This window comes from Malus domestica, chromosome 15 (assembly GCF_042453785.1).
Source record: "Malus domestica chromosome 15, GDT2T_hap1".
Classification (NCBI taxonomy): domain Eukaryota; kingdom Viridiplantae; phylum Streptophyta; class Magnoliopsida; order Rosales; family Rosaceae; genus Malus; species Malus domestica.
In genome coordinates this window covers 11,070,603-11,083,154 of record NC_091675.1, presented here as the reverse complement: position 1 = coordinate 11,083,154, position 12,552 = coordinate 11,070,603, and the positions used below count along the sequence as shown (strand labels likewise).

The 12,552-nt window shown below is 39.3% G+C and overlaps 1 protein-coding gene and 1 non-coding gene across 2 annotated transcripts; both read right to left on the bottom strand.

Annotated features, from left to right (window-relative positions):
- Nucleotides 1-394: 394 nt before the first annotated feature.
- Nucleotides 395-5,390, bottom strand: LOC103446861 (eukaryotic translation initiation factor-like). The gene is made up of 9 exons (XM_008386019.4): nt 4,773-5,390; nt 4,103-4,174; nt 3,886-3,984; nt 3,436-3,648; nt 3,046-3,143; nt 2,773-2,860; nt 2,329-2,679; nt 1,997-2,239; nt 395-1,906 (listed from the first exon to the last, which is right to left on the bottom strand). The coding sequence occupies exons 1-9, from the start codon at nt 4,986-4,988 to the stop codon at nt 842-844; spliced, it is 2,445 nt and encodes an 814-aa protein (XP_008384241.3). The 5' UTR covers nt 4,989-5,390; the 3' UTR covers nt 395-841.
- LOC114821897 (small nucleolar RNA snoR103) lies at nt 4,279-4,383 on the bottom strand. Its single transcript, XR_003769734.1, has one exon. It is a non-coding gene; the product is annotated as a small nucleolar RNA snoR103 (small nucleolar RNA).
- Nucleotides 5,391-12,552: the final 7,162 nt, after the last annotated feature.

Sequence of the window (12,552 nt, the reverse complement as noted above, 5' to 3'; positions counted from 1 at the left end):
AGCCGTAGGTGAATACTCGCATTCGGATTAAGACCGGGAGGAGAGGATGAAGAAGATAGATCGGCCACGAAGATACAAAATGCGCCACTCTCTGACGGCACTCACTCCGGTCCTATTAGGCTCCTCTCTGTAAGGATCCTGAAGATCCGTAAATCGTATTTGTTCATCGTATAGTCAAAAATTCATTTTAAATATTTTTATTTAAAAATAAACATAAACAGTACTTGATAACAACGAACACAATTTACGGATATCCCGAATCCTCATAAATAAAAAAAACCGGAGAGGATCCTGTTGGCTATTAGGCTTCGAGAATCTCGGCAAAGCAGCACAAAAACGTAAATTCGATATCGTGAAAAGTGAAACACGAAAATTTGGACTCAAATTCAAGGAATAAGATCAAAACCACATCGATTTCCTTTCACAGTGGGAATATAAAGACAAGGCATTTTATGAGCTAGCCAAGTTCAAACATTGAACTGAAATTAATCAGTCCGGAAGATTAAAAAAATGACGATAACAAAACTAATCGAGTACAAAAAACAACGGGATCCTTCGAGAAAATTCAGCAAACGATTTAAGCCAACCTCGTCTCGAGAGCAAAATCCATCGCATTATGATTTCGACTTCTTTCCTCCTTAAACACACACTAACTCTATGACCTCGGAAAATATACAGCTCAAGTAAGAAAATACCTGTCTTGTCCTTTGGCATCTCCACCTTATCACATCATCTATTGTGTAATACAAATCACTCACCCGAAAAGGAGGGCGAGGGTAGTCCCACGTGGTTACAGAAACTCGAGTGTGCTCGTGCGTGCAAATATGTCCGAGGATGCTTCCTAGAATAGGCTACGGCACGCGTCAATATCAGATGCTTGTGATTCCAGCAGGCCTTGCCCTGACGGACTAGAGCTAACGACCTTCACTGCACCATCCAATATAGCTTTCTGGAAGTAGTCGTCGTCCACCCCCTTCAGGACATCTTTCACCACCTTGAAATCCAAACCTCCAACCAAGACTAATTTCCCTATAATTTCACCAAAGTTAGTAGGCGCTTTTGGCAGGTCTATGCCAACATCGTTCAGGATAGATGCATAGAGTAAACACCCCCTCCTTATGTCACTAGTCGTAAGCACCTTCTTAGAAAACAGATACTCAAGAAGCTTCACAAGTGGTTCAACACATGGTCGACTCTTCTCTAGTGCAAGGGTGATACCTTCCTTGACAACCTCGGGATGGTAAGCAGGAGACTGTAGCTCCTCCACGCACAGTAGCGCTTCGTCTAAGAGTCCGATACTGAAATATTCCTCAAAAAGGGAGATTGTTTTTCTCCTAAGCTCATCTAGTTTCAACTTTGGAACCGCAGCTGGAGCTGGAGCTTGTGGCTTTTCAACAACTGGTGCTACGTAAGGAGCAACAACAGGTCTAGCAGGCACTGGCGCTTGAGCTACAGGCTCTGCACCATAAGCATGGTTGGATGGACGGGCAGGAGGGGAACCACTACCCTGCAGTAAGGCACTAGGTCTGCCACTGCCAAGGCCACCACTACCCTGAGGTAACAGCCTTGTGTTCACTGATGTTGATTTTCCAACCAGCGGCACCTGGCCACGCCCACCACCAGGCTGCATACCAAACCCATCACCCCTTGGCGTTGACCGGTTCCTCTGAACCTCCCAATTGTCATTATCCATTCCAGGCATCCCAGGCATCTTCCTTGTTCCGGGCATTCCAGGCATCATACCCCCTAAACCAGGTCGGTTGTTGGGATATCCCCCGGGGCTGGTACTCCCTTGAGCACCAGAAATGTTGTTACGACCACTTCGGATGCTTGCAGTAGTCCCTGGACGCAATCCAAGATTTTTTTCTGCCTCTGTATGTATTTCAGTGATGGTTTTGGCTTTTATCTGTGATCAAATTTCAAAATAAGATGACTATTAGTTCAAAAAACATTAGCAATTTAATATACAAGTCAAGCACATATGACAATAGCCTACCTCTTCACGTCTAGGAACCCAGTTGTTGGAACGCAAATCAATTACATCACGAACCATGAACCTCAACCTTGGAGCCAATTGAGGGTTTGTTGTCAGTTCCTTCATTCGGCTGAAGTACATATCATTTATACTGCGTGATTTTGGCTTCTCATCAAGCTGCTTTCCAATTGTGGTAAAAAAATGACATAGTGCCTCCACGTTTTCCTCAGCAGGACAAATTTTGTTATCGGATCCTAAGAGTTCCTGTTTCACATACAAATAACCATGAACAACATATTGAAGAGTAATTGCTGAACAAGTAAGGGCAAAGGAGGAGGAAATCCAAGACGGACCGCAACAATGTGATGTACAATCTTTTCAGGTACCATCTTCTGCTTCAGAAGCTCTCCAATTAAACGAATGTTTCCCAGAGTACGAATCTTGGCCAATCTTTCTTTATCCCTACGTTCCATCTCTTGTTCAGGGGCAGTCAACTGTCTAACTTCTTCTCTCAATTTGTCAGTGCCATCAAAAGCCTCCTGGCAGTTATTCAAGAGGATGCGCTTGAAAGTGATTTCTTTACCATCTGGTTCATCTGAGGGGAACCGAGGAAGCTTTTCATTAAGATCAGAACACAGAAGAGCATACATGGGGCAAAATGTAGGTTCTAGCACGGCCTTATCAAATATCAGTGAAATAACCCCCTGGAATGCAAGGAAAATTGTGAGTACGGTTGCCAGAAGTAATAAAACAAAACTGAAAAGCACATTATAATAAGGTATATAAAAAAATAAAACCTTTAAGATATCAGCCGATGTAATGCCAGAGTCTATAAGTTGCCCCTTGAGGAGATCAAACTTCTCCGGAGTCAGCTTGTTCAGAATCCTGCATAGAAACATAAAGTGAATGCCATTAAGCACAATGTTCACACAGACATCTATCTGGTAGACCAAAAAATTACCAAACAATGACAGCTTGGGACAGAAAGGTAATCCCATGATTATATGTGGGAAATAGAGAGCAAATAATCAAGAAGTAATACAATATGCTGATGTTTCATGATATATTACCCCTTCACAGTCTTCAACACGCGGTCCTTATCAGATAGAGTACCCCTTCTAGCTGACCATGGCACCTCAGCTTTGATTAAAGTAGGAGCGGCCCCTCCCTGAAATTATGAGAAATCAATTGTATCAGAAATAAATCCGAGCCGATGTTGTCCTCATATACAAGCACAGAAGTTAAAAAGCACAATAGAATACGCCAGAACCAAACAAAATTTGGAAAGGCTGCACATTCAACCTACTCCCGCTAGATATAACTGCATGAGAATAGACTATAGTCTATTCCCCTGAGGCAAAACTCAACACAAAAGATAATCGGGAAAAAAATACAAACCAAAAATACAGAATGGAAAAACTATAGAGATAAAATTAAACTGTTCTTAAAATATATATTACCCCTTGGTTCAGTGTCCTCGCAAATTGAGCCTGATTTGCATCTTGCTGTCTGTAATCAAACCGATTACCAGACTCTTTATTCTCCCGAAGAGTATCCCAAGCCCGTTCCTCTCCAGAGGCAGGAACTGGTGCAGAACGGCCACGCCAATCCCGGCTGTCAGGCTCCGAATAACGATTTTGAGCTGGAGATGGAGTTGGAGATTGAGCTGGCAGCTGAATAGGTAAATAAAAAAATTAGGAGTCTTTTATAAATCACGCAGCTAATATCATAAATATGGAGATCAATAACTTCAAGGCTACATAACTAATCACACCAATAAAAAGAATATGAGCATTATGAAGTTTAATGACCAAAGATACTTGAAATTGATGATATCGAATAAACAGCGCCATCAACTTCAATACTTCAATCATTGGAATAGAAGTAATATTAGTTGGACAAAAACTCACATTGGTTTCTGCACGACCCCAGCTCTGATCTTCACCACTGAAAAATTCAGCTTCAACTTCTTGTTTCACTTTTAGAATTTCATCAGGGAGCACAACAGCCTACAAAGAAGCGGTACAATATTCCAGAGATCAGTAAAGTTTTTATGAGAATGCATCATCATTTTATTTCAAAAATAATAAAACTGTTCAGCATCAAGTGCATTATAAGATTGAATACCTCTCTAAGCTGTAGGATCTGGTCTCTGGTGTACTTCACTCGCTCACGACCCTCGAACCGTGCGTCTCCAGCCTGTCATGAAAAAAGAGTTCAGAAAGTGTGGCCATATTACAGCGCAAACACAAGCTCCAACTTGCAAAGTAGCCAACTCCAAATTATGCACTATTGGATGAATCCGATGTTTGTAGGTCCTTTATGGGCAACCTACGACTCAATGCTTGCCCACCTAAAGCCTACATGCAGCTGTTAGTCCATATTTACAGCAGGCACACAAACTAAGCGCCCCGCCAAGAATTAGGACATTGACTTCTTAAAATTACTTGCAAGAACACCTCCATATGATATAGATAAAGATTTTCATATATTCAATACGCATTTGAGTTTCAAGGGTCGGTGGGGGAGCTAAAATCATTAAAGGGTTGCTCAAATTACATTCAAAGTCGATACGAAATCATCTAAAAAACGAATTAACGCATTAAAACACCAATTATCTCAGAGAACCCATCTTTGTTTGCACATAATTCAATCCAAAGAAGCAAACTTTACAGGCTTCTTATTCCTAAATCAACAAACTCAAATCAAATCATACATCCAGATGCAAAAATAAAATAAAATTACAGGGCGGTAAAAACCAAGATCCAGAGAAAGTGGAGAGATTTGATAAGTTTACCTTGATAGAGAAATTGGGGGGAGCGCCGCCATGGGGACGGAGAAGAGGGAGATCAGAAGAAAAGGAACCGAAAGCCAAAGACGACGACGACGACGACGAAGAAGACGGGCCGGAAGCGGCGGAGGAGGAGGAGTCGCAGCGAGGACCAAGGAGTCTACCGCTACCGCGACCGCCACCAGGTCTCAAGCTCAACACCGGTTGATCACCCTGCTGCATACCTCGATCTAATCTCCGGAAGAATCTCAGCCGTCCGATCAAGAACAAAGACGGAGAACAGCCACAACGAAAGACTCAGCGAAAACGGACGCTGAATCCTGTCCAATTGGATTTAAATCCCCGAACGAAAAAAGGGATTCGGATTGCTGCGGGTATTGGTTTGGTTTTTCTCTCTTCGGAGGTTAAGAGAGAGAAATAAAGGGAGAGAGGGAGAGAGGGAGAGAGGGAGAGAGAAAGGTTGTCCGTGAGGCGGTGGAGAGGGCTAAAAACCCTTCCTTTCGTTGGTGGAAGTGAGACAGCGTGCGCGCCTCGGAATTGGATTGCCCTTTTTTTTTTCTTTTTTTTTTTGGTCCTCAGATTTTTGGTTCGAGTTTTTTTATTTATTTTTGTTTGGTAATGTCCGGTGAGTGTGATTACGTTGTTGTCCATTTGTCATGTCGGTAGGATGTAGAGTTGCGTACACCTTTTGGGTGGAATGACGAATATGCCCTTTTGCCTTGCTCTGACTCGTATCTAAAACTTCCTTGTGTACTTTCGTTTTTGGGGTACTTTGCTTCGTTTTGTATCACCACCAATTTATGAATTATAACTGATAAAAAGAAAAACTAATGAAAATGATTTAAAAATTCTGAGTTTTAACGATAATGACATAATAAAGGGTAAAGTGAATAATATCAGGATTGACTTTTTAGTGTAAAAATGTGGTTTTTCGTTAAAGTGAACAGTATTAGAAACTTTTCGTTAAAGTTCCTTGATAAAAAGGTCAAATAGCATTTAGTTGGGAAAATACTAAAGAGACACCTTAAAAGTGGGCCACTTCAGAATTACGATCTTGTGGTATTTCTCTTCATTTGAAAGTGAGATGTTTTAGGTTCGAATCTTGTAGATGGCGAATTTGATACCAAATTAGAGTGCACATTGTATGATTTTGCCGAACTCCCTATCCCCTTAGTGTAAAAATATCAACATACTAAAAAAAAATAAAAAATGGGACTCTTCATCGAGTCTCTGCCATCTCATTTTGTTTGCACAATTTTCATGCCAATATTATAAAATATAGTGCTAAAAACATGAGATAACGAAATCTCATTTTGAGAAAGTCTCTTTAGTATTTTCTCATTTACTTAACATAGATCAAGGTTTTAAAATGCACTAGGTGCTAGTCAGCGATAAGTAAAGGATAGCATGTTTACGAAACCGAAGGAAAGGGAATTGCGCACATTCCAAGACATTCCAGTGTTTACTAACAATACGTGAAGGGTTTTTATCACAAACGGTCTTTAAAATTGAACCACCCAATCAAGATAATCCCTGAAATTGAAAATTGATCAATGTAGTCTCTGAAAATAAGTGTCGCAAATCAATGTGGTCCTTCCGTCACAACTCTGTTAAATATTTTGTTATGTGATGATATGTCACTTAGCTGGGTCCTATAAATATAATTAAATATGTCATATAAATTAAAAATATTTAAATAATAAAATAACAAAATTTTATTTTGTTAAATATTTAATTTTGTTATGTGATGAACTTTAATAGAAAGAAAGAAACATTGTTATTTCATGGTTATGTGATGATGTAAATAATAAATTAAATATTCTCATATTTTGTTTCTTCCTATTGCACATAGTTTAGTAAACAACTTTAATATAATTTTAATTCTATTTCTTCCTTAATCTAGTTTTTCTTCAATTTAATTCTTCTCAATCTGATTATGAATTTGTTGACCCTAAAAACTACCAAGCCTACGTAGCGCAGGCCAAGTAACTAATGAGTTAACTACGTCATTCGGTTGTATGCAGGGCGTGCCAACTCATCAGCCAAGGAGTAAAATATGTTGATGTTGCATTGAGTGCGCTGCTGACTTCTCGATCTTGCGATTGCGGCCGAGGAAGGAACATTCTCAGCCTTCTGGTTCTAGAGCCTGAAGACAAGGTTGCTAGTTATGCGAAGTTCAATATCAAATTCAGCTTTTAATGTGCTGAATGTAGTAACTTATAACACCTCACTTCGCCGAGAAAGCTAATGAGATGACCTATGCCAATAAGGATTCGAAAATCCTTCTCACTCGAGACTTGGATAGATAACCAGTCAACCTTGTCGCAGTGTTATTTATCCAAATTGAAGGTGTTTCACGGTCGATTGATTATACGGCAACAATGATGTTTATCCAAATTGAAGATGTTCGCCGGTTGCCTTCATAATACTGTTTATCCAAACTGAAGATGTGTTGGTGAAAAAAGAAAATAAAAATCTCAAGGTTATTGAGAGGTTTGTGTGTTGAATTGAGGCGATCATTCCGTTGCACAGCGCCTCTGTATTTATAGGGATGTATCTTTTGCTTGTCATGGCCAAATAATTTAGTAGAGTTCCACTGCAACTCTAATTCGTGGAATTGAAATTGATCCACATCAGAAACCAAGGCATATCCTTTAAACTGAGCAGTGGGATTTGTTCCAAGACTTTTCAAACCTAATAAAAGTCCATCTAGGCTTATCACATCACATTTCTAGCCCACCTAGGCTTTTTTCATCAAAAACCCATCAGTAGCCATGCTTTATCTGATCATCAAAACACCATAGAAAATGGCTTAGCCTACTTAGGTTCCTTGTGTCATCATTATCCAAGACCATGATTTTCCTTTATCCTATTATTCCACGTGGTTTTGCATGCAAATCCATTCAAATAGAGAACTATGCAACTGACTAGATATCAAGTTGCACGGCAAGCCTTCCATGACTTTCTCTACTATCGTATTAATTGTAAGAGGTTGGCAAGTTGGCAAGCAACCAACTGTGCAATCTCCTTTAATTTCTCCACAACCCGATAAAACCCTTAATTATCTGAAATAAAATCCTACGCGTATCTTTGCAAGCTTTAAGGATATTTTCAAGATAATTACTACGATTAAAATCAATAGTAATGCCAACAAAATTATCTTAACGGTCTATAACCATACCCACTTAACGGCATTGATACCACGGGCCAATGGTATAATTTTGGGTCCAAACAGTGCCCCCCAATTTCCTTGAACTTCGGCTCGTAAGCCGAATGGTTAAGGAAATTAATTGTTCGTAGACCACAAAATCCCGTTGTATCGTTGAAAACTCTTCCTCGACGATATCACATCTGCTCTACCAACACCGTAGTCTTCCTCAACTATTCTTTTGGTGGCAAATATTTACTCCAGCCATTGAATTTAAAGGCTAATTTGAATAAATTCCACTGAGTTCACCGAATGAACCTTATCATCGAATGCCCATTAATTTAAGTCAAATCAATGTTGAGTTAGTGGCCAAGTGGCCAATTGAACATCACACCCTTTTTTTTTTTAATGAATGAGAGCAGCTGAAGGTGAGAAAAAGTGTGCACCATCTATGAGTTAGCAGAAAGGTTGCAACAGAGAGCAGAGAGCAAAGCCGAGAACAACAGAGTACCAGAAAAGAAGAGAAAGTTGTCGCAGCTTTCACTAACTATATATATAACCAATAAAAATGGCCAAGGTTGACGAGTTGGCCGAGTGCTCTTTCATTTTTTACTGCCAAGGTCAAGAAAATTGGGGGATTTCAATATAGCTCGACCTGTCACCATTCACTACCGAGGTCAAGAATATTTTTGGCGGGTCGACAAAATTGTTCTTGGAGCTCGACCTGCCTATATATATAACTAATAAAAGTGGCCAAGGTCGACGAGTTGGCCGAGTGCGGTCTAAAAAAAACTTTTGTCTTCCCCAGTGGATTTCTGACATAACTTGGAAGCAAATCATGATTCCCTGGTGCATTGAAGCAAATTATGATTCCTCACGCCACATGTCCATAAGATGAAGCCTAATACTCTTTTGTCATTCGACCAAAATTGTCTTGGCTCGGCTAAGGAACAACTGTTTAAATCAAGCACACCATAGTTCAGACAAAATTTTGCCAAGCACACCATCTTGTTACCCCCTTATTTTCTCAAGTATCCCCAGTTTCCTTGAACTTCGGCTCGTAAGCCAAATGTTTAAGGAAATTAACTGTTCGTAGCCAACAACATTTCGTCGTATTGCCGAAACAAATTTTGTTCCTCGGCATTAAAGTCACCTCTGTTCTGCCAATGTTGTAAAGCGAGGCCGAGGTCAATAAAAACTGTTCCTGAAGCCCGGCCTGCCTATATATATATAAAAACCTAATTGCCTAATGTGATCTATTGGCCATGCAGTTGGCATATTATATATATATATATATATATATATACACACACATATATATATAATCTGATGTGATGCTGTTGTACATGCAGTTGGCATATATATATAGATATATATATATATATATATATATTGTTTCAGGTTGCCACTACCGAGAAGAAAATGATGTCGTCTGTGTATATATATATATATAAGTAGCCTGATGTAGTGGCCGAATTATTCTCCTGACAAATGCCACCGAGTGGAACCACTTGATGATGAAAAAAGGTCATCGGGCGAGACAAAAACTGGCCGCAACACATTCAGACTTCCCATTCATTTGGTCGAATTAGCTAAAGAAAACGGGACCAAGAAAAACGGCAGCTCAGTCTACCATCAATTCTCGGTCTTCGGTTTTTCCTACTTTTCTGCATCAAGCAATGAACAACGAATGCAACTGCATGCTGACTTGGAATACAAAGATATGCTGCATATATGCTTAACCGTTCGTACCACTCGTTACCCCATTTTATTTTCTTAAGTCTCGGCCTGCACTGCACGATGATTCAATAAAACCCTTTCAAACTAAGTCTAAGTCCCAAAATTCCCGAATGATTAAGAAAATAATTTATTCATTCATTTTTTATTTTAGCAAAAGAAAAGAAGAATGGCTGAACCATAATAAGGAGGAGGCCAACGATGCTTTATTCCCATCCCAGATCTTTTTATATCAAAATTCTCAATTTGATTCTGCACTAGGCTGAATAAAGAATTTTTTCCAAATGTTTCTGACTTGACGAAATATTTTTTATCATCGGCCGCCGAATGTGTTGAACAATATTATGCCCCCCGGGCATAATAATTTCGTCAATTTCGGCTTTTAACTCGAACAACTTGGTCGAACAAGATTTCTCCATATCGGCTTTATCACTAATAATCATATCGATTGGTGTGGTTTTGGCGGCTAGGTCTATGTCTTTGTTTACCATATCAATCGATGTGATTTTATGGTTTGAAGTCGTGTATCGGTCTTGTTCGTCATTGGAACACTCCTATGACGAATCATTTTCCAAGTCGATTTCTGGCTCAGAAACTTGAACTTTTTCTTCTAGGCCTACCACACTTTCAGTCTCGACCGAACAAACAAGTGGCCTAGGTTCTTCTTCGGCCGTCTTGATAATTTTCCTAGGCCGAATTTTGATTGTTGTTGGAGCAGAAAATTGCCCCCATTTTCTAGACAACTTCTCAAGGAGTTTTACTTTCTTCTTGTAGCAATGCTTTACTTGGCGCCAAATCTCCAACAGAACTTGATTGAAATCTTGATCTATCATGTAAACTTCGTAGTTTTAGCACTGGGTCCCACTGGACGTGCCAAAATGTTAACCCTAAAAAATTCAAAGCCTATGTGGCGCGCAGACCGAGTAACTGATGAGCTAATTTCGTCATTCGATTATGTGTGGGGCGTGCCAACTCGTCGGTCGAGCTCGGCCGAGGAGTAAAATATGTTGATGTTGCGTTGGGTGCGCTGCTGACTTCTTGATTTTACGATTGCGGCCGAGGAAAGAACACTCTCCGCGTTCGGGTTTTAGAGCCTAAAGACAAGGCTGTTAGTTTTGCGAAGTTCAATATCAAATTCGGTTTTCAATGTGTCGAATGTAGTAACTTGTAACATCTCACTTCGCCAAGAAGGCTAATGAGATGATATCTGCCAATAAGGATTCGAAAATCCTATTCGATCGAGACTTGGATAGATAACCAGTCGACCCTGTTGCAGTGTTGTTTATCCAAACTGAAGGTGCTTTCACGATCAGCTGATTCTACGACAACAATGTTGTTTATCCAAATTGAAGATATTCACCGGTTGCCTTCACAATGCTATTTATCCAAATTGAAGATGTGTTGGCGAAAAAGGAAAATAAAAATCTCAAGGTTATTGAGAGGTTTCACGTAGAGCGAGAGCTTGCGTATGGCAGTTTGTGTGTTAAATTAAGGTGATCATTCTGTTGCACATCGCCTCTATATTTATAGGGATGTATCTTTTGCTTGGCATGGCCATATAATTTTGTAGAGTTCCACTGCAACTCTAATTTGTGGAATTGAAATTGATCCACATCAGAAACCAAGACATATCCTTCAAACTGAGTCGTGGGATTTGTTCCAAGACTTTTCAAACCTAATAAAAGTCCATCTAGGCTTATCACATCACATTTCTAGACCACCTAGGCTTCTCTTCATCAAAAACCCCATCAGTAGCCATGCTTTATCTGATCATCAAAACACCATAGAAAACAGCTTAACCTACTTAGGTTCTTTGTGTCATCATTATCCAAGACCATGATTTTCCTTTATCCCATTATTCCACGTGGTTCTGCATGCAAATCCATTCAAATATGGAACTGTACAACTGACTAGATATCAAGCTGCACGGCAGGCCTTCCATGACTCTCTCTACTACCGTATTAATTGTAAGGGGTTGGCAAGCAGCCAGCTGTGCAATCTCCTTTAATTTCTCCACAACTCGATAAAACCCTTACTTATCTGCAATAAAATCCTACGCGTATCTCTGCAAGCTTAAGGATATTTTCAAGATAATTACTACCATTAAAATCAATAGTAATGCCAACAAAATTATCTTAACGGTGTACAACCATACCCATTTAACGACCTTGATACCACGGGTCGATGGTGTAATTTTGGGTCCAAACAGAATTAATAAACGCTAGTGCTTTGGGTTTAGCCGACCTCAAGTAGGGCCTTTTATAACACTACTATCTTGTACTTTAATAATAGTCGACCTCATGTGATTTTTATTTTGTATCAAAATTGTGCTAGCCAAACCAGCCAACTAAATGCTTTTGTCAATGAAACTAGCATATGGGTACACACAAAGTGTGTGAGAAATTTTTTTATTTTTGTTTTTGAAATAGAAGGAGAAAGGAAGAGAGTGATAGAGAATGTGGGAGTGGGAAGTTTTTATTTATTTATTATTATTATGATTATTTTTTAAATTAGATCTATGTTAGGATTACATGTAAATGAGGCTTTGAAAAAAAAAGCAAAATTTGGTTGTGTGAAATTACATTTCTGCCCCATATTTCTTATTCATGTTCTGTTTTAATTAAAGAGTTAAACTGAAAATTTTATAAAATTTTAATTAACAATGAGTGTTTTATTAATTAGTAGATATTATATAACGTCTATTTTCAATCGCATATATAAGTCAAAATATAAGAACAAAAATAGAATTAAGGGTCCAATGAAAAAACATTAGCCCATACCTACAAAAGTCTGATCGGCCCAATATAACAAACCTAAATACATATCTGGCCCAAACAATACCTCAAAAAAGTGGTCACCCGCGCAACGTGTAACCAAATACGGCAGCCAACCGGCCACCAC